The sequence below is a fragment of the Camellia sinensis genome, chromosome 7 (genome assembly GCF_055761805.1).
Source record: "Camellia sinensis isolate YWXY chromosome 7, ASM5576180v1, whole genome shotgun sequence".
NCBI lineage: Eukaryota > Viridiplantae > Streptophyta > Magnoliopsida > Ericales > Theaceae > Camellia > Camellia sinensis.
Genome location: NC_138967.1, coordinates 64,884,773 through 64,905,402, shown reverse-complemented (window position 1 = coordinate 64,905,402; position 20,630 = coordinate 64,884,773). Strand labels below are relative to the sequence as shown.

General features: G+C 39.5%; 2 protein-coding genes across 5 annotated transcripts; both read right to left on the bottom strand.

Moving 5' to 3' along the window:
* Positions 1-503: 503 nt before the first annotated feature.
* On the bottom strand, positions 504-8,046 carry LOC145795856 (uncharacterized). The gene is made up of 8 exons (XM_082880784.1): positions 7,742-8,046; positions 7,059-7,567; positions 6,353-6,611; positions 5,728-5,782; positions 4,707-5,343; positions 1,593-1,729; positions 1,181-1,549; positions 504-1,055 (listed from the first exon to the last, which is right to left on the bottom strand). Exons 1-8 carry the CDS (start codon positions 8,044-8,046, stop codon positions 504-506), a joined length of 2,823 nt encoding a protein of 940 aa, XP_082736910.1.
* A 6,697-nt stretch (positions 8,047-14,743) lies between these two features.
* Positions 14,744-19,947, bottom strand: LOC114308105 (uncharacterized). Of its 4 annotated transcripts, XM_082878055.1 has the most exons (10): positions 19,808-19,940; positions 18,618-18,679; positions 18,322-18,410; positions 18,140-18,201; positions 17,964-18,060; positions 17,652-17,755; positions 15,838-17,579; positions 15,639-15,746; positions 15,463-15,546; positions 14,744-15,120 (listed from the first exon to the last, which is right to left on the bottom strand). In XM_082878055.1, the coding sequence occupies exons 3-7, from the start codon at positions 18,346-18,348 to the stop codon at positions 17,327-17,329; spliced, it is 543 nt and encodes a 180-aa protein (XP_082734181.1). In that variant the 5' UTR covers positions 18,349-18,410; positions 18,618-18,679; positions 19,808-19,940; the 3' UTR covers positions 14,744-15,120; positions 15,463-15,546; positions 15,639-15,746; positions 15,838-17,326. The 4 variants fall into 4 exon arrangements, with proteins under 4 accessions (XP_082734181.1, XP_082734182.1, XP_082734179.1 ...); XM_082878056.1 differs by lacking the exon at positions 18,618-18,679 and having other exon boundaries at positions 19,808-19,947; XM_082878053.1 differs by lacking the exons at positions 14,744-15,120; positions 15,463-15,546; positions 15,639-15,746 and having other exon boundaries at positions 17,117-17,755.
* Positions 19,948-20,630: the final 683 nt, after the last annotated feature.

Sequence of the window (20,630 nt, the reverse complement as noted above, 5' to 3'; positions counted from 1 at the left end):
ATTACTGCTATGATAGTGTGCTCATGTGAATTAAGGCATACTCATGACAAGTGTACTAAAATCACAAACACAGACAACTCTCCTCGTGCAAACATGGCATGCAAGTATCTACCCAATAAATCCTTTTCATACAAGTCTACTATGATCTCCAAATAACATATGCAAATATCATCACCCTACTAGCAAAAAGTCACATCAGGTGAAGTAATGCAGTCAAGTGAAACAGGTATAAGCATGAATTATGAGCCAAATAGGAATACACAAAATAAAATATAACCCTCATCCCCCAACTTGAATATGACATTGTCCTCAATGGAAAAGTAAAAAGAAATGAGAGAAAATTACCAGAATTGTAGGTGCACATCCAGGTAGGCAGAGAGTAACATATACACACTTCACTCGCTTGTTGTTTTTTTGTTTTTGTTTTTTTTTTCTTTTTTGTTTTGAAGAAAAAGGAAAATAAAAATAAAAATAAAAGAGATAAAGCAATAGACAGGCTGGTACTAGGGAGAAGCCGGTGGTGGTGGTGGTGGTGGGAAATGTTGGGCAAACAAGGCTTGCATCAAAGCGCGCGTCTCGAAGGCATTATCCTGACCCTGTTGCTGGATGGCGAGGTTGTCGGCGTGGAGCTGGTCGAAACGCGCTTGAGAATAGTCGCGAAAAGCCTGGAAATCCGTGCGCAACTCCATGAGACTCTGGTGGTGATCACGAAGAGTATGATGGACCTGATCGACAGAGTGCTGAAGCTGTAAGTACTCCTCGCGAGTCATGTAAAGTGGGTCCCCTTGGGGAGGCACAGGGGGAACAGGATGAGCCGGGTGGTCATGGACGGGGTCCTGGGCCTCCTCAACCGGGGCACCCACCGGCTGCGGGATGCGAGATAAGCTGTGCTGCCATTCCCGCCGGCCGAATGTCGGATACCCTCGATCAATCTCCTCATCCTCAGCAATGGGGAGGTGGGTCAGCTCAAACACCAGTGTCAACAAATTGGCGAATGGTAGGGGCCAAGTTAGGTTCTGCAGAGGAGTAGGTCGAACTGCCTCCCGTAGAAATTTCTGCAAATGCAGCAAAATGAAATCCTCAAGCGGGACCTGATAGCCGAGCTGATACCCGTGTAAAACCCGCACAAACTCCAAACGACGCTCAGCTCGATGCCCAAGTGGAAGGACATTCTTATGACCACGGAATCAAGGAGAAGCAAGCGGCTAGGTAGCTTGCTTCGCCGCAAGCATGTGAAACTGGGGTCACCGTGGGCTCCCGGGAAGTATTGCTGGATGAGGCGAGGGACGGGTTGGCGATCCTCAACTTCCGGGAAAGGCTGATCTTCCGGTTTGGCGAAAAACTCTAACACTTTGGCAATCATGGCCGAGGTGATGTGAACAACATGACCATCAATGTCAGAGAGCAGGCCAACCGCAGTGGGTGTCTCATGCAGGTTCTGGTAGAATAGGCGCACCAGACGAGGATAAGTGGGCGCTGTCACAGCACAAATGCCCAACTGTTGCCGGAGTCGGAGCTGCTCAACCGCCCAAGTAGTGTCCTCGTCCTGCTGAAAAAATGGCAGGTTGAACTATGTGAGCTTATGAAGAGGCCGTGAAGCCCACTCCGGCCGAGGCAAGTCTCCTGGTGGTGGTGGCGAGGATGGTGGTGATGGTGGTGGTGGTGGCGCCGAAGAGGAGGCACCCCTGGCCTTTTTGGAGGCCCGAGCAGTGACACGGCGACTCATATCCTGTACACACCAACAAGAAATACAGATACCCATAAAACCAGCATGAGAACCAACTAAATTATGAAAGAACAAAGTTGCCCATTAATGTACCACATGCAATTCCCACCATTTTTTTTTTTTTTTGTAAAAACGAAATTAATTAATTAAATAAATGAAGTAACATGTTATGAAATTAAATTACTAAACTATAAAATAAACTAAACAAAACTAGACCATAAAATAACTAAACTACAAAATAGACTAAATTATAGAATCAAACAACCAAAACTAAACATGTTTATTTATTTATTTATTTATTTATTTTTTTTACTTTTTTTTTTTTTATATTTATCTATTTATTTATATTTTTTTTTGGAAGAGAAGAAAAGTAAAAAAAAATTGCAGAAAACAAAACAAAATAAAATATAAATTAAACTACTTAGTACTTATATGAACAATGACATCATAGAATAAGATTAAAAGAAAATTATTAACTACACAAGTATATAACAAAAAAAATAAAATAAAATAAAATAACATAAAATAAAACTAAAACTAAAGTTCACTAACTAAGTAAATTAACCCAGAATCACTATGAAGCAGTTAAATAAAACAAGTATAATAATAAAAAAAAAACTAAATTAGGATTAGTGTTAGTACCAATATTTATGAATTTTTTTTTTTTTTTTTTTTTTTTTTCACCCCGCACGTGCGGGAGTCAAGGCCGCACGTGCGGCCTCATCCTTCTCCTTAGCCGAGCTCGAGTCTGGTTTTCGTTTGTTTTTTTTTTGTTTTTTTTTGTTTTTTGTTTTTTGTTTTTTTTTGTTTTTTTTGTTTTTTTTACACTAGATCCAGATAAAATAAATAAATAAATAAATCAAACAAAATAATTTCTACTTTCACAAATCTTTGAAAAAGAAAGAAAAGAAGAAAAAAAGAAAAAAATTACCTTGAAAAAGTGGAGAAAGAGAGAAAAAGAATGGAAGTTCGCCGGAAAAAATGGTGGTCGCCGGAGTTTCGCTGGACGGAGAGGGAAGTGGTGCCGATGGTGAGATGATGGTGGTGAGGAAGAAGAAAGAAGAAGAAAAGGGAAGAAGAAGAAGAAGAAGAAGAAGAAGAAAAAGGAAGAAGAAGAAGAAGATGAGTTTGTGGGGATAAGAGAGAGAGAGAGAGAGAGAGAGAGAGAGAGATCTGAGAGTGTGAGAGTGATTGGAAGAGAGAGAGTAGATAAGATGGGTTTTTTTTTTTTTTTTAGTACGAAAATTAAAATTAAATAAAATTAGTAAATGAAAATAACAAAATAAAATAAATAAATAAATAATAATAATAAGAGAACAAAACTTTTTTTTATTTTATTTTATTTTAATTTTTTTTTTAATTTTTTTTTTATTTTTGAAACGAAAAATTAAAGTAAAATAAAATAAAATAAAATAAATTAGTAAATGAGAATAAAAATAATAAGAAAACAAAACATTTTTTATTTTTTATTTTTTTCATTTTTTTAATTTCTTCTTCTCGCACGTGCGGGAGTCAAGCCGCACGTGCGGCTGGTCAACGCACGTCCGTCCCGCACCTGCTTTTAAAGCAGAGTGTAAGCTGAGTTTTTGCAAAGTTTCCCGCACGTGCGGGGCCCAAGCCGCACGTGCGGCGATTTCAAGTCCGTTTTTTTTTTTTTTTTTTTTTATATGCAAATCGGCGTCCCGCACGTGCGGGAGTCAAGCCGCACGTGCGGCTTGGTCAACGCACACCTCCCGCACCTGTATATTTAGCAGAGTGCTTTGCCCAATTTTCCCGCACGTGCGGGGCCCAGGCCGCACGTGCGGCGATTTATTTTTATTTATTTTATTTATTTATTTATTTATTTATTTATTTTTTATGATCAAGTATAAACATAGAGGAAATATATATATATATATATATATATATATTTTAAATGATCAAGTATAAACATAGAAAATAAACATGGAAGTATGGTTTTAAACACCGAAAATAAACATTTCTACTTTTAGTTGACATCCGGAATAAATATAGCATAAAAGAACACGGAATGCCCACTAAAGGTATGATCTTCACGCGAAAATCACGGGTACTACTTTTCTCCCTAACTGTATTTGTAACTTTCCCTATTCTCCAACAGGGTGACAGACTAGGTTGATTTGGTATCCAGAATCGAGGCGCATAAAGCTACCTCAATCTATGGGGCTGCCATACAGAGTTCAAGCCGAGGTAGTTTTGAAGCAATCTCCACACCCCTGGGTATTTAAACCAGACTTTAGTCTCGGAAATCCCAAACCTTTGTGTTCTAGGCTTTGCCATTCGAACTCTAGTTTCCACCGTCTCAGTTGGTCTCCTAGGAACTCACTACAAACACAGTTAGGTGGCTATACCAGACCGTCAGATGCCGTTCGGGCACAGCAAACACCAAAGGAATTACACCTTTAGAGGATTTAAAGTCTCCTAGACACAAGTAAAGCATAACGAGAACACAGAAAAACAAAATAGCATAGAAGGGAAAGAAAACAGAACAAGGAATCAATTTATCAATCATAGTAAAATGGGTCCATCAAGGCAATGGACTCAATCATATCCCCATTCCCAATCCCCTCTATATATGGTTTCAATCTTTGGCCATTCACTTTGAAAGTGTGGCCAGTTCTTGGATCCCGCACCTCAACGGCGCCGTGACTAAATGCCTCAACAACCTCAAAAGGGCCATCCCATCTTGATCTTAGCTTACCCGGAAAGAGTCTCAATTTAGAATTAAAAAGCCACACTTTTTGGTCGGGTTCAAAAGATTTTCTATTAATGTGCTTGTCATGGAATTCCTTAGTCCGAGCTTTAAAAACTCTCGAACTCTCATATGCATCATTCCGGATTTCCTCCAGCTCATTGAGTTGCAATTTCCGATTGAGCCCAGCCGCGGCCATATCGAAGTTAAACTTCTTTATGGCCCACAATGCTCGATACTCAAGTTCAACCGGGAGATGACAAGCTTTGCCAAACACTGCTCTATATGGTGACATCCCAATGGGTGTCTTATAAGCAGTGCGGTAAGCCCATAATGCATCAATTAACCGTTGTGACCAATCTTTCCTATACGGTCTCACCGTTTTCTCAATTATGTGCTTTACCTCCCTATTCGAGACTTCTACTTGGCCACTAGTTTGAGGGTGGTATGGAGTGCCAACTTTATGAGTGATAGAGTATTTCTTAACTACCGACTCAAAGAACCGGTTACAAAAATGTGTACCCTGATCACTTATTATGGCTCTAGGAAACCCAAAACGACTAAAGATATTTTCATGCAAAAATTTGATTACCACTCTATGATCGTTTGTTAGGGTAGCTATCGCCTCCACCCACTTCGACACATAATCTACTGCCAAGAGAATGTACTCAAACCCGAACGACGACGGGAAAGGGCCCATAAAATCAATTCCCCAAACATCAAATATTTCTACCACAAGAATAGGGGACATTGGCATCATGTCACGCCGAGACATCGAACCCATTTGCTGACAGTGCAAACAAGTTTTACAAAATTGATGGGCATCTTTAAAAATTGTGGGCCAGTAAAACCCGCTTTGTAAAATCTTGGCGGCCGTTTTATGCCCACTAAAATGACCGCCACATGTAGAAGAATGACAAAATGTAAGAATGCTATGCACCTCACTCTCCGGCACACACCGTCGGATCACTTGGTCGGAGCAATATTTAAACAACTCCGGATCCTCCCAAAAGTAATACCTGACCTGTGAAAAGAATCGGTCTTTGTCTTGCTTAGACCAATTCTGCGGAGTTTGCCCAATGGCCAAGTAATTCACAATATGTGCAAACCATGGGGGGCTCGCTTGTGACAGCTCAAAAAGTTGTTCGTCCGGAAACGAATCCTGCAAAATAAGAGGGTCGCTATTATACTCAACGAGGATTCGAGAGAGATGATCCGCCACCACATTCTCAGATCCTTTCTTATCACGGATCTCTAAATCAAATTCCTGAAGCAACAAAATCCATCTAATCAACCTAGGTTTGGTCTCTTTCTTAGATAGTAAATACCGCAAAGCGGCATGATCAGTGAAGACTATGACCTTGGAACCTAGGAGATAAGATCGGAATTTGTCTAAGGCAAAGACCACAGCTAGCAACTCTTTCTCGGTAGTAGTGTAGTTCAATTGAGCATCCGAGAGAGTGCGACTAGCATAATATATAGCAAATGGTGCCTTATTGACCCTTTGGCCCAACACAGCCCCGACAGCATAATCAGAAGCATCACACATGATTTCAAAAGGAAGAGACCAATCTGGTGATTTCATGATTGGGGCGGTGGTCAAAGCCATTCTTAGTGTTTCGAATGCCTTTAAGCATGCTTCATCAAAGACAAAAGGCGCATCCTTAACTAGTAAACTGCACAAAGGACGTGATATCTTACTAAAGTCTTTGATGAACCTACGGTAAAAACCTGCATGCCCTAGGAAAGACCTAATTTGACACACGGAATTGGGTGGAGGAAGGCCTGCAATGATGTCGACCTTAGCCTTGTCAACTTCTATACCTCGAGGGGACACAATGTGTCCCAACACTATACCCTCACGAACCATAAAATGGCTCTTTTCCCAACTCAAGATTAGGTTTGCCTCAGTACATCGTTCTAACACTCTAGTTAAGTTCCTAAGGCATTCCTCAAAAGACGGTCCAAACACCGAAAAATCATCCATAAAAACCTCTAAGAATTTCTCCACCATGTCGGAGAAAATAGCCATCATACACCGTTGAAAAGTCGCCGGTGCATTACACAGCCCAAAGGGCATGCGCCTGTAGGCAAAAGTGCCAAAAGGGCATGTAAATGTGGTCTTTTCCTGGTCAGCGGGGTACACCGGGACTTGATTATACCCCGAATAGCCATCAAGAAAACAATAGAAACCCTGCCCCGCTAACCGCTCTAGGATTTGGTCAATGAAAGGTAAGGGAAAATGATCCTTCCTAGTCGAGGAATTTAGTCTCCTATAATCAATGCACACTCGCCACCCAGTAGTGGTCCGTGTGGGGACTAACTCTCCTCCTTCATTCTCAACAACAGTGATGCCCGATTTCTTGGGCACTACTTGTGTGGGACTTACCCACTTGCTATCTGAAATGGGGTATATAATACCCGCATCCAACAATTTCAAAACCTCCTTCTTCACCACCTCTTTCATGTTAGGATTCAGTCTCCGTTGCATCTCGCGAGAAGGTTTGGTGTCCTCTTCTAGGTGTATATAATGCATGCACACGGAGGGATCTATCCCTTTCAGATCAGCCACTGACCACCCTATAGCACTCCGATGTGCCACTAGAACACTCATTAACTGACTCTCCTGCGCTGCAGTCAAGTCAGATGCAATGATGACCGGTAAAGTATCTTGGGGCCCTAAAAATGCATACTTGAGTGTGGCCGGAAGTGGCTTCAACTCACGTGTAGGTGGTGTGACCAAAGAAGGTGTGGCAGGCTCTCTCGACAGAGGAGGAAGTGACTCAAACCGGGCTTTCCATGGAGGAAAATCCGGTGTAGAAAAAGAATTAAGCAAGACATTCACCTCCTCAACTGACCCATCTATATCAAAATTTTCAAACCCAAAATGAGCTAGACAAGCCTCCAAAGGGTCCTCTACAAGAATGGAAGGCAAAGCCTCCTCAACAATCTCATCCACAACATCCACTAATAAGCACTCCTCTCTCTCATGAGGTTGTTGTGATGCTTGGAAAACATTAAGTTTCACTTGCATGTTACCAAATGAAACTTCCATAACCCCGGTCCGACAATTAATGCATGCATTGGCCGTAGCCAAGAAAGGTCGACCCAAAATCACCGGGATTTGTTTCCTAGAACTGGCTACCGGTTCCATATCTAATACCAAAAAGTCAACAAGGAAGTAGAACCTATCAACCTTAACTAGCACATCCTCAATCATGCCCCATGGCACTTTGAGGGACCGGTCAGCCAACTGAAGAGTAATAGTCGTAGGCTTCAACTCGCCAAGCCCAAATTCCTCGTACACAGAGTACGGCAACAAATTAACACTAGCCCCTAAATCCAATAATGCCCTATCAATGAAGTGGTCCCCTATAATGCATGCAATGGTTGGGGCGCCTGGGTCCTTAAGCTTAGGAGGTGTGTCATTCAACAAGATGGAGCTTACTTGCTCCGTGAGTAGGACCTTTTGGGACACATGTGTCCTAGATTTACGCTTTTGCGTACAAAGGTCCTTCAGAAATTTGGCATATGATGGTACTTGCTTAATCGCCTCCAACAGGGGAAGGTTGATTTTTACCTGTTTAAAAACCTCCATCATTGCCTCCATAGATGCCGCCTTCTTATTAAAAGGGGACGGTGTATCAAGGCACTGGGGAAAGGATGCCTTAGGTACATATGTAGTGCTAGGGACTAACTCATCCCTCTTAAGTGTTTCCCCCTCACCCTTGCTCTCACTTGGTGAACCACCGTGGTCACCCTTCCTAACTCTAGTTACATCAGACGCAACAGATTGAGGCTCTAACTCCCTACCACTTCTTAGAGCAACCACCGCCTGCACTTGCTCATGTTGCTTACCATTCCCACCCGAACTCTCTGCCCCGTATTGTCCCTTAGGGTTAGCCACAGTTTGACTTGGTAATTTTCCCTCCTCTCTCCGATTCATGTTGTTAGCCATTTGACCCAATTGGGTCTCTATCTTGGCAATAGAGTAAGTGTGGGAGTGAACTATCGGTGCTAACCCCTTAAGTTCTGAAAGAACTTCCAACACCTGAGTCTCAAAGGTAGAGTTGCCCTGAGGGACAGGCGGGGGTTGTGGTTGACGGTATGGTTGTGGGGGTCTATACGGTTGCGGTGGTCGGTAAGATGATTGGTTGGCAAAATTATTGAAGTTCTGCCTTGGTGGTGGCGGATTGTAAGAAGTGCCTTGTGAAGGGGGCCTCCATGAGAAATTAGGGTGATTTCTCCATCCCGGATTATATGTGTTGGAGTATGGGTTATTACCCGGGTTGGAGAATCCTTGAGCCGCATTCACATGCTCTTGGACTAACTCCGGAAATTGTGATGCCGAAGGGCACTCACTCAAGTCATGAGCAGGGCTCGCACAAATAACACATGCCTCGTGAAATTGAGGCTGATCATGTTGGGTAGGAGCATGTCCCGTAGCTAATAATTGGTCCATCTTGCGGGACAATGCCTCTACTTGTTGGGCTAACTCTAGGTTTTGCCCGACCTCATAAATGCCCCCTCTTTTCGGGGCTCCAACCATGGGTTGCCGGACTTGCCGGGCTGCGGAGGCATGGTGAAGGGAATTATCACTTAGGTTCTCAAACAATTGCCATGCCTCAGCATCATTTTTAGACATAAATGTCCCACCACAGGACGAATCCACCATTTGGCGGTGTGGCTCAGTTAAGCCATAATAAAATGTTTGAACAAGTTGCCAATTAGGCACTTGGTGGTGGGGACACTGTTGGAGAAGGTCTCGAAGTCTTTCCCAAGTCTCATGGAATTGCTCGCCATCCATTTGAGCAAAGTTTGTGATGGCTCGCCTAAGTTGGTTGGTTTTACCTATGGGAAAATACTTCTCCAAGAACCGTTGCTGTAATTGGTCCCAAGTTGTGATTGAATTAGCAGGTAAAGAATTTAGCCAGTGTTTGGCTTTATCCTTTAACGAGAATGGAAACAATCGCAACATTAAGGCCTCATTTGTGAAATTCTGGATTCTTACTGTCGAGCAACTTTCCAGAAATTCATTCAAATGTTTATAAGGGTCATCATGAGTTAGTCCATGAAATGGTGGGAGCATTTGTATGGTGCTGGACTTAATCTCATAATGAGCAGCAGTGGTGTTGGGCAATTGGATGCATGATGGTGATGTATATGCAGTGGGTGTAAAATAATCCTTAAGTGTCCGGTTAGGCTCATTCGGGATATTAGGATCTGTCATCTCTAATGGCTCAATGTATGAATATTCAAGCCTAGGAATACGAGCAGAGGTCCTAAGTCTCCTAAGAGTCCTTTCTAGTTCAAGGTCCAAACTCCACAATTCAGGGCGACAAGAACGACGCCCGTGCATACACTACCCAAACACACAACAAGTTCCGACTCTGTGCACTAAGTATGAAAGCAAAATACCAAAGGAAGAAATACTCACAGCGGTTTAACGAAAACGCTTTACTCGTCTTACGGAAGGTTGACGTGTAGACGTTGTCCCCAACCTCTGTTTGAGCTTTGACTTCTGTTTTAGCACTTTGGTGCTTTGCTTGTGAGTGTTTGCTTCTGTTTACTCACTTTAGTGCTGCGGTTTTTTTTTTTTATTTAAGCTCGGCTGCGCTCCGCTTACACTTCAATGATAGCTCCAATTTCAAACACTCTGCACACTTAGCAACACCAAAAGCATAAAATCCTAAACTAAAAATTAAAATAAGAATGTAACTTTAAATTAACTAATTTCGCCAGAAGTCCCCGGCAACGGCGCCAAAATTTGGTGGGTCATTGAACACACCAAAATTAAATACTAAACTATACCAAATTCTATCAGAATAATGGCAAGTCCAGGTATCGATCCACAGGGACTATTGTGAAATTAAACTAATTTAATTGTTAAATTCCTAAATTAATTTTGATAAAAAGATTGAATGATCATAACCTAATTTAATAACAAATAAATTAAACTAAGGAATTAAATTATCAATAATAAATGAAATTGGATTTACTAAATTGGGGAAAAATCCTAGGGTTGAGAATTCACCACTAACCACATAATTAGGGTTTCCAATTGAAATTAATTATGCTATGGTTTGAACGAATTAATGCTTCACAACTACAAGCTCAAAGCATTTAACAAGAAGATCATCACATTCAATGTACGAGCACGAACCATCTCAAGTAATACGAATCGTTCACTCTAAACTAGGGTAGTGATACGACTCGTTCCTCGTAGCATGGTTCGTCCCATACCTTGAATGTGAAGGAATAGAAAACTCATGTATGGATAATATTCAACAATCACAGAAAGTTAAATATTTGAAAAGATAATGAAGATCATATATAAAGAATTTCTAAAACACCATACAATGGTTCAAACCTTACATAATATAAAATCAAAAGAGAAAACTACATAATTACATGGCTAGGGTTTCATCAAAACCCTAGAAAAGAAGACTAGCCACTCATGGAGGAGTGGAAGGAAGTAGAAGGAGAAGGAATCACCATGGGAGACATCCTTGAAGATTTTTCTTTCTTCCTCTTTTGCAAACCCTAGCCTCCCTCTTTAGGTCCAAAAACTTTCAGAACCCTAATCCAGCCTTTTTCTTCTCTTTTTATGCTTCCAATCTCGTCCAAACAGGTTTAAAACGTCGGTTTGACTTTCCCAGAAAAAGTCAACGCACGTGCGGGAAAGTCAATGCACGTGCGGGAAAAGTCAACTCTGCCAAATTCTGTCTTTTTGCTCATTTTGTGCTCCGACGATGTATAACCTGATTGACACTCAACACACATAAAAATATACGGTTTGACCAGCAAGTGAAGTTAAGAGATTCTAATTAACGGCCTCAATGATGTACATTTCGGCCTTAATCTACAGGCGTACCTAACCGTATCTCATACGGAGAGAGGGAAGGTTTTAACCAAGTAAACATCTAATCCTAACACGTTTCATGTGAAAGGAGCAAAGGTTGATTCGAAGTCCAAAAGCGTCTCACGCTAGTGGAAGAAGGTATGGTAGAATGACAAGGGGTAACCTCTACATGTAGAAGCCACAGATGTTGTTTTTCTTCCTGATCATATTGACAACTTTCCCTATTCTCTAACGGGGTGACAGACTAGGTTAGTTCAGTATCTAGAATTGAGGTGCATACACGCTACCTCAACCTATGGGGCTGTCATACAGATTTCAAACCGGGGATACACCCCTGGGTATTTGAACTAGACTTTAGTCTCGAAAATTCTGAACCTTTTGCGTTCTAAGCATCGCAATTCGAACTCTAGTTTCCACCGTCGCAGTTGGTCTCCTACGAACTTATTGCAAACACAGGTAGGTGGCTATACCAGACCGCTTGAAGTCATTCGGGCACGACAAACACCAAAGGAATTACACCTCTAGAGGATTTAAGGTCTCCTAGACCACGGGAGTGCACAAGATAGTGTGATGCGCAAGATAGCGCGATTGAATTGAACTGCACAAGATTGTGTGATACGCAAAATAGCGCGATTGAATTGAAATTGTGCGGTGGATGCTCGAAGTGAGATTATTGTGTGATAGATGCACGGAATGATATGATCGTGCGATAGATACTTGATGCGGATATGATCGTGCGATAGATACATGATGGGGATATGATTGTGCGATAGATGCACGATGTGGATATGATCGTGCGACAGATATACGATGTGGTATTTGATCATGCGATAGATGCACGATGCGGATATGATCGTGCGATAGATGCACGATGCAGATGTGATCGTGCGATAGATGCACGATGCTGATGTGATCGTGCGATAGATGCACGATGCGAGTATGATCGCACGATAGATGTATGATACAAGTGTGATCGTGTATATAAACAAAATACACACAAATATGTACATACCTATATACATATTCATATACAGACAAAATACATACAGATATGTACATACGGTACCCATATATGCATATACAGACAAAAATACACAGGTGGGGAATATTCCGTTTGCGGCCGTCAGTAGGAAGATGTCGTACTGAGAAGGCATATTTCGTTTGTTGATGTCAGCATACGTATGCAAAACACGCAAAAAGAGAAAAGAAAAAGACAAAATGCATGGACATGGGATACGGGGTTCGACCCTTTGATTACAAGTCCTCAACCACTGAGCAAAACCACTAAACCAAGCCACTCTTGTGACAAAAGTTCCAAACAAATATATATATATATATAGGTATACAAGAGATATATATACATAAAGCCAAAACAAAACAAAAGAAACACTCGTTGCTATAAGAGGCTCGAACCTCTGACCTCAAGCTCAGGCTCTCAACCCTGAACCACTGAACTGAACCACTGAACCAAGCCACTCTTGTGACAACATATTCACACAAATATATATATGTATAATAGATAAACATACAATATATATACATATACAACTTTTTCGCCTCTCTCTCTGTTTTTGTCTCACTCTCTCTTCCTTCATCTTCTTCGAGGGTCGTGTCTGGCGCGCAATTTCAACAATCGCGGCGCCTGACCGACAAACTTCCCCGATTCTTCAATGGCTTATCCCAATGTTTATCCTCTTTGTCTTCTTCTTCTTCTTCTTCTTCGCTCTCTTCTTAAATTGAGGCATACGAGAGAGAGGTAGAGCAAAAGCCTGCAAACTTTCTTTGCCACCACTCTGCAACCTCTTTCTTTTGCATTACTCTCCTCTGCTATGGCTTCTTCACACGGTTCTCTCACTCTTTTTCCAGACCTGAACGAGTCCACGATAGAGATGACCGATTCTGACTCTCTTGAACCTTAACCACGAGCTCCACCTTATTTTCCTGTTTTTAGTTTTCTAACGATGTCAGTTGAACAAATCATGGTGGCACAGTCTGACATCGAAGCAAACTCATGTACGCTGAGGTCATGTGTGGAGACCGTAACTGCGGTCTCCAACTTGTCCCATCGTCTGCAGAACAGAACGTGTGAGGTACATTAGTTAAATGCATAACTCTCCATCCTCCAACTCTCCCCCTTCCAACGTATGTACAAAGACACTCGAGTAGAAATTAGTGTGCTGAAAAAGTAGAACAAAGAGCTGAAACGACAGGCCACCTCCGTGGCTCGATTCGAAGTTTCTTTGCATAACTAATTTGATGGCCGGCGAGGAATAATCTCCTTCGGGAGCTCTACCAAGGCCGAGGCAGAGTCTTCAAGAGCTTCGAAGGAGTAAAGATGAAGTGAGGCAGCTGATGATAAAGTTAGGTAGCGAAGCTGTGTGCAAATGAAGTCTGTTGTAATCTTCGCCGCCGAGCTACTGTTGAAAAATTAAGAAAATGCTACTCTCTTTTATTTTTTGTTTTTGTTGTTGTTGTTGTTGTTGTTGTTATTGTTGTTGATGTTGTTGTTGTTGTTGTTGTTTTTTTTTTTTTTTTTTTTTGTGTTTTTTGTGTTTTTGGGTTTTTTTTTTTTTTTTTTGGGTTTGTTTTGTTTTTGGAGTGGGCAAGTACAGCTTCAACTCTTTTTTTTGCTTTTCTGTTGTCTCTGTAATCGGGGATGTCATCCTATGACTTCCATAAAATCAGTTTCGTTTTTGCACATCAATTACGTGACTAGCATATCACTTTGAGTTTGAAAACAATTTGTTTGATTGAATTTGAGAATGAATGAATTTTGAACTCTGAATTGGACACTGATTCCATACTGACCAGAATCAAAGAATGACTTAATGACAGAAAAATGAAGCAAAACAATCCAAACACACTTATATACACTAATTGGTATGAAAGGAACTTAAAAACGCACTACAACAAAAAACACATTTGGCGACCAAAATTTTGTCGCCAAAAGAATCGGCGACAAATATACAACTTGTCGCCAAAGGCCTGTCACTAAAAGTATTGGCGACGAAATCAGAAATTGTCACCGTAGGTAGACATTTAGCGACAAGCAAAATTGGTCGCCAAAAATCATATATTTTGTCGCTATAAAATTACAATTTGTTGCTAAAAGGTTAAAATTTGGATAGGCTATGTATTTTTAGCGACAAATAAATGCGTAGCCAAAAGTACTATTTAACGACAAAATTAATTTGGTCGCTAAAAATCACGTTTTTAGTGACGAGTAAGTTTTGGTTGCTAAAAGTTCTTAGAATAACCACTAACTTTTAGCGACAAAAACAATATGTTGTCGCCAAATATATTAACAGCGACCAAAATACCACCTGTCACTAAAAATTTAGTACACAAATTTTGATTTTAATAATTTTCCTGTTCAAAATAATCCAAAACACCTGTTTTCCTGTGCACAATATATACACAAATGTAATGTAAATAATAATACACATGTGCAAGACATTCATACTAATTCAAAATTAATAGCTATGAAAAATCCCAATAAACATAATTACAATTCTCTGACAATCTAAAACATGCATACCAAAGTACTTACAAACTACTAACATCAAACCCATAAACACATTACCAGATCCTATGTCAAAATATTTTCAAAATTACAACCAAATATTTTGATGTTAAACATCTAACCAACAAGTCATTTACTAAAATCCTATGTCAAAATATTTGCAAAAACACAACACCAAATATTTTGATGCTAAACATTTAATCCATAAATCATTTACCAAAATCCTATGTCAAAATATTTCCAAAAACACAAAATCAAATCTTCTGATACAGCCCAAACTATTTTCCACCATTGCCAATCTGTCACATGAAAAAAGAAAAAACAATATTAGATTGAAAAAAAAAAGCCTTGATATGAACTTCACAATTTTGATTTTAATTTTGTAACGGGAAGTCCAATCGGGTGCTGTTTGCTTATACAACTCTATTTAGGCTTGAACAAGCTATCCGTGCCAAGTTTCGGTGGTTTCAGTGGTCATTTTGCAATTTTGGCCCCCGAACGGGCCTTTTCCCCAAATATATTCACCTCCTTGATCCTTTCGATGCTCCAATGTCTTTGTATTTATTTTTCTTTTCTTTTTTATTGTTACTTTTTTGGATATGGGAACAAAATTACAACAGAAACAGTCTGAATATGCATACCATTGGACCTTGAGCTTGAGTGTTGTCATCATTGAGATCAAATGGATTCCTTGATTTTGCTGAATTGGAAAAAGCTAGCATGGACTAAATGAAAAATGTAAGTTAGAAACTATTATAAGATAGTTGGAGTTGATATTCAACTTCTTTCACATAGATATTTTGGCAGGTTTATATACCATGGCTGTAGGATGGTACTGCATGCCATATCCCATTCCATAAGGTGGATGGACTTGCCAACTTGGAACTGGTGCTGGAAATGATGAATGGTTTGCAGTGAAAAGGTCCTGTAGAATTTAATTCATATTATTTACAAAATTTTAGCCAAAACACAAAAATCCACAAAATTGCAGAACATTTAGGAAAAATTGCAATTACCGATGGAAGTTCCTGCCTCCCACAAGACTTCATTTCCACCAGAAGAGTTTGTGACCCAAATCTGGACGTGGTATCTTGGACTACTTTAGAGCTGGGTTGAGATGAGTCTCTAGCAGCAGCACTTGATGAATCTTGAGCATTTGGTGTAAGTGATGAAGTCCATGTCTATAAGAAGAAACACACTACCTATTACATCTCAGGAAACGGGTTTGAAACTTTTAAATTATTTTACATCTCATCTTCACTTCAACACATCCAGATTTTGATCAATTGGCGCTAACACAGTTGACCGGAATCCCTGCAACTCACTAGGAGGTCAAAGGCTTGAGTCCTACACAAGCAAATGAACTTGACTATTTTCACCTGAGTTCACTCTTTTATGTTCCTGTGATTTCCTATCAACAGAGCCTGGATCATTCAAAGATTTTGTTTTCTACACTGAGAAAGATTTAAAGATTAGAATGCAACATGCTTTTAACTTCAAAGGATTACAGAATAAGCTAGGCTACCAAATACATTATTAGCAAAATTCTTCTGCCAAAAAAGTACCAAAAAGCCAAAAATGAACTTAGCAAATAGACATTTGTTACCCTCTTGGGGAATGCGATGATCCTGTCGGCTTATTTATACCAATTGCCACACGAGTTGTCACGATAGTAAATATTGCTGCATTTGAGAGCAACAATATTTACTTTTAAACACTACAAAAATGTAATTTCATCTAGTTTTGCAAAGAAAATACCATTGTTGAGATATTGCGAAAAACTTGGGTTTCCTATTTGCATGAGAAATGGTATCAGTGAATGGAGACAGAACAAAAAAAATTAGTGTAAACTAAAAATTATTGATGTTCATCGCCTTTTACATGAAACAACAGAAATCAGTCCATTGTAATTTTTTCAATTCTGCATTAGGTCAATGGAGGAATACTAAGGAGTTTGGGTACTTGCAACTTTATGTGGTTTAATAGAATACAGAGAAGAATTATATATCTGTAAGAAAGTATAGTCTGTACAGAGACTAAGTGCAACAACCTGCCCAGGACAATTGTTTTGGACCATTTCATAGCTTTCAATGATGAAATAGTCTCAAGAAACAAGAATCAGCCCAATAAAGAATAAGATCTGATATGGCCAGCTTCAGCAGAACCAAGAATCTCAAAGAGAACAACATAAAGGGGATGCCACCACTATTAAGTTTTCATAAAAATTGCTACACCAGAATGACATAAAGAAAGTTGCAAATTGATAAGCCATGGTGAATATAGGATTCCATCCAATAAGAATATTCATACTTTCACCTCGTAAATTCTATGCAACTTGCATGATTCTGCACAAAATTGCCAGTGGTAATGCTCTCTCAAACTACCAGAGAATCACATGGAAAGTAATATCTTACTGGAAGGAGGACATCTTGAGCAAATTACACTAAAATACAATAATGGAAACACACACATAACACGTAAACACAAAATACTATCACTACGTAATTAAGTAATTAATGTCACCCTGCCATGAGTAGAGCTCTCATTATCTATCCTGTCATTTGCTTCAGGAGATTTGCCTACCTGCAAATTTGGAACATTATCACCCAAAATATCCCTGACTGGGCGCACTACTGGGGGACTGGTGACGTTCCTGCTTTTGGGATAAACTGGTGACTTGCCCCGTGCCCTGGACTCTGCATTAGAAGGCCTATGCATTTCAGATCGCTTGCCACTTCCATTCCCATCATCTCGAAACCTGTCATCGACTATCTCAAAGTTAACGGGACGGTTCCTATGAGTGCTAGATCTGACATTGTCTAGTTTGTACCCTGGACTTCTTCTATCATCAATATAATATTTTGAACTTCTGTCATCACTCCTTTGTCCAGAACTAGGTCTCTCACCTGAATGCCAATGACAGGAGTCTTCCTCCTGTAGCATACAAAAGAAATATTTTTTTATTTAGGAGATGAGTTTATCTATGAGAAAACCAAGTAGAAAATGGAAATTGAAATGAATGAGACAGAACAGCATGAATTGGATTTCTCTATATCGACCAGAACAATATGAGGTCAGAAAAGCTTTCCAAGGGGAAAAAATACCACAGTTGTGCATAAATGATGATGAGTAAGACACTTACTGTTTTCACCATTGCAAGCTTGTCCATGCTCCTCCCACCAGTAAATTTTCTATCCACATAGACATGTTTAATAAAATCTCGAAGTCTATTTTGGTTACTGGATTGCAAAAAAAATTGAATAAGTTGTCATCTTTATGGAGTATCCTAACTGAACACCAATTAAAATACACAAGCACCTGCAATCTGGAAATGAATGACGCTGTGGATCCCACTCTTTGAAGTAAATTTCCCTTGCTTGCTATGAAAATGGAAAACATATTGACCAATCATAAGCAAAAAGGTTTGATTTACAGTAGAAGAGAGGAATACAAAAGAGCGGCAAAAAAAAAAGCAGCTCTATTTTAAATGGGTCACACACCTCATTTCCCCCCAGCTTGAAGAGCATTAACTTATTCTGTATTAAATTTAGCCATTTACACAGATTTTACTCGGTGGGAGAATTCCCGACTACAATTAATCAAGAGAATAATCAATCAAGCCAGGAAAAATATACTAAACTAAAATCTGACAGTGTAATATGAAATTAAATACAACCCAATTTATCAGGACTTCCATTGATATCATGCAAAATTTCAACATGCATCACACACAGCTTAATATAACTGAGAAAAGTGTAGGAAAGGAATAAATGTAAGGGCACAGATCAAAACTTACTGCACTCCACTATAGTTGGTGCAAACAATGGTCCAGAAAGTAGTGCACACATATTGTGGCCCCTGATTAAAGAACACATGTCAGCCATAGTATTGAACCAAACAAAGGACTTTCAGAATTATGAACAGCCTTCAATATGGAACTATAATTTCATTTGTTGAACCACGGAGGAGCAAAAAAAAAAAATTTCCATAATTGTAATAATTTCACTTCAAATCCATGAATGATGTACCACAAGTACTCCTTACTCCTGTTAAATAAATAAATAAACTAGGACAGCTCCACAAATACTTTCCCTGAAAAAGAAAATGGACAGCCAGCGATGCTACAGAAAATTCATTTAAGTGTTGTGTGCAATGTTAGCAAAACTTGTAGAATTATAGCTGTAGCTGTTCATATGCAAATGGCACAGAAAGGTGAGTTGAGAATTCAAGTATAGAAACAGAGAATGAGGTCTAGCGTTGACTTTTGTATGTGCCAAGCACTAATGCCCCACTAAAATCTTATCTTGAAAGAATCCTTAGCTGGATCGTATATCATCACAACATCAAAACTTAAGTCAAACCTCCCAGTGGCAAACACCATATGAAAAAAAATCCATTTCTTATATTTCAAACTCTAACGTGGTGTTTGGTTGGGGGATTTGGAAAGGAAAAGGAAAAATGTAGATGAAATGTAAATAAAAATATGCCTACATTTCATATAGTTTCACACACATTTTTCCTTTGTCTTTTCAAACCTCTTCCTAAATCTCCTAACCAAACACAGCGCAAATGTGTCTAGAATGATAACTTTTTTCACCTATTTCTTCCCACAATTCTCCTTGATGAAGTAAATTAAGTCAAAAGAAAGCAAAAAAAGCTATAAATATAAACAACACTTTTAAGGAATCTCCTATCCTGTCTGTTTTCCGTAGTCTCGATCCAAATTCAGCATTAAGAAATCTAGAGTGATATGTAAGTAGAGAACTTGGATTCAGTTTTCACTCATATAATACATCAATTCAGACAAGAAGCAACCATTTTTACCTATTGAATACATAAAATTGATGAATTATGTATTCTATAAAACTATCGAATCATCTTATCACAAGAATCTCAGCTATTCACATTGAACTCCACATTTCTAGATTCAAATAATAAACAACCATAAAACAAATTGAAAAAAACAAGAGAGGCAAAGTCACACACCAGACTGCTACAATTGATACATCTCCGATTCTCTGGAAGCTTCAAAAGGTTACGAATGATCCTTTCGATTCTCTCTTCTTCCTTCACTCGGATCGGCATTTTCCCCAAATATATTCACGTCCATACCCAAAATTATAATATCAATCCCCCAAAAACACAAAATCAGTTACAAAGTCAGTCCGAAATTCTGAATATACCAGTCCTAAAAATAAGTTCCAAAATCAGTCCAAAAATTAGAATATATCAGTCCAAAAATTGCAATATCAGTCCGAAAATCACAATATCAGTCCGAAAAATCACAATATCAGTTCGAAAAATTAGATTGATGACAAAGAAGAAAAAGAGGAAGATGAAAGAGTGTGAGAGTGTGAGGGAAAAATCAGTCCCATTGATTGTGTTGTGTTCTGCAATACCGAACAAGAGAATGAAATTGATGATAAAGAAGAAAGAGTGGAAGATGAGACAATGTGAGAGAGTGAGAGGGAGAGGGAGAGGGAAAGAGAGACGAACAAGATGGAGAGAAGACATACCTCTTTGTCTTCTGTTGTGCCGCTTCAGGTTGTGGAATGAGAAGACGAAGAAGACTCATGTTAGGTCAAGCTTGTTTATTCGGTCAATTAAAAAACAAATAAAAAAACAGATTTAAAACGACGTCGTTTTGACAATAAATTCATTGGCGACGAAAATTATTTTGTTGCCATAAATATCATTCACCTTTCAGTGACTATTTTAATTCCGTTGCCAAAAAGTCCAAATTGGCGACAAACATTTTCGTCGCCATATATTAATTTCGTCGCCAAAACTTTTTTAGCGCTCCCGCGCA

Coding starts and splice junctions, on each gene's coding strand:
- LOC145795856 (XM_082880784.1), bottom strand. CDS start 8,046: ATGGAGGCAATGATGGAGGTTTTTAAACAGGTAAAAATCAACCTTCCC. Junction 5,783..6,352: donor TTAACTAGAGTGTTAGAACG/ATGTACTGAGGC, acceptor CATAGTCTTCAC/TGATCATGCCGCTTTGCGGT. Junction 1,730..4,706: donor ACCATATAGAGCAGTGTTTG/GCAAAGCTTGTC, acceptor TGGTGTGTACAG/GATATGAGTCGCCGTGTCAC.
- LOC114308105 (XM_082878054.1), bottom strand. CDS start 18,348: ATGCTCTTCAAGCTGGGGGGAAATGAG. Junction 18,202..18,321: donor TCAAGCTGGGGGGAAATGAG/GTGTGTGACCCA, acceptor CCATTTTCATAG/CAAGCAAGGGAAATTTACTT. Junction 17,756..17,963: donor AGCTTGCAATGGTGAAAACA/GTAAGTGTCTTA, acceptor TGTATGCTACAG/GAGGAAGACTCCTGTCATTG.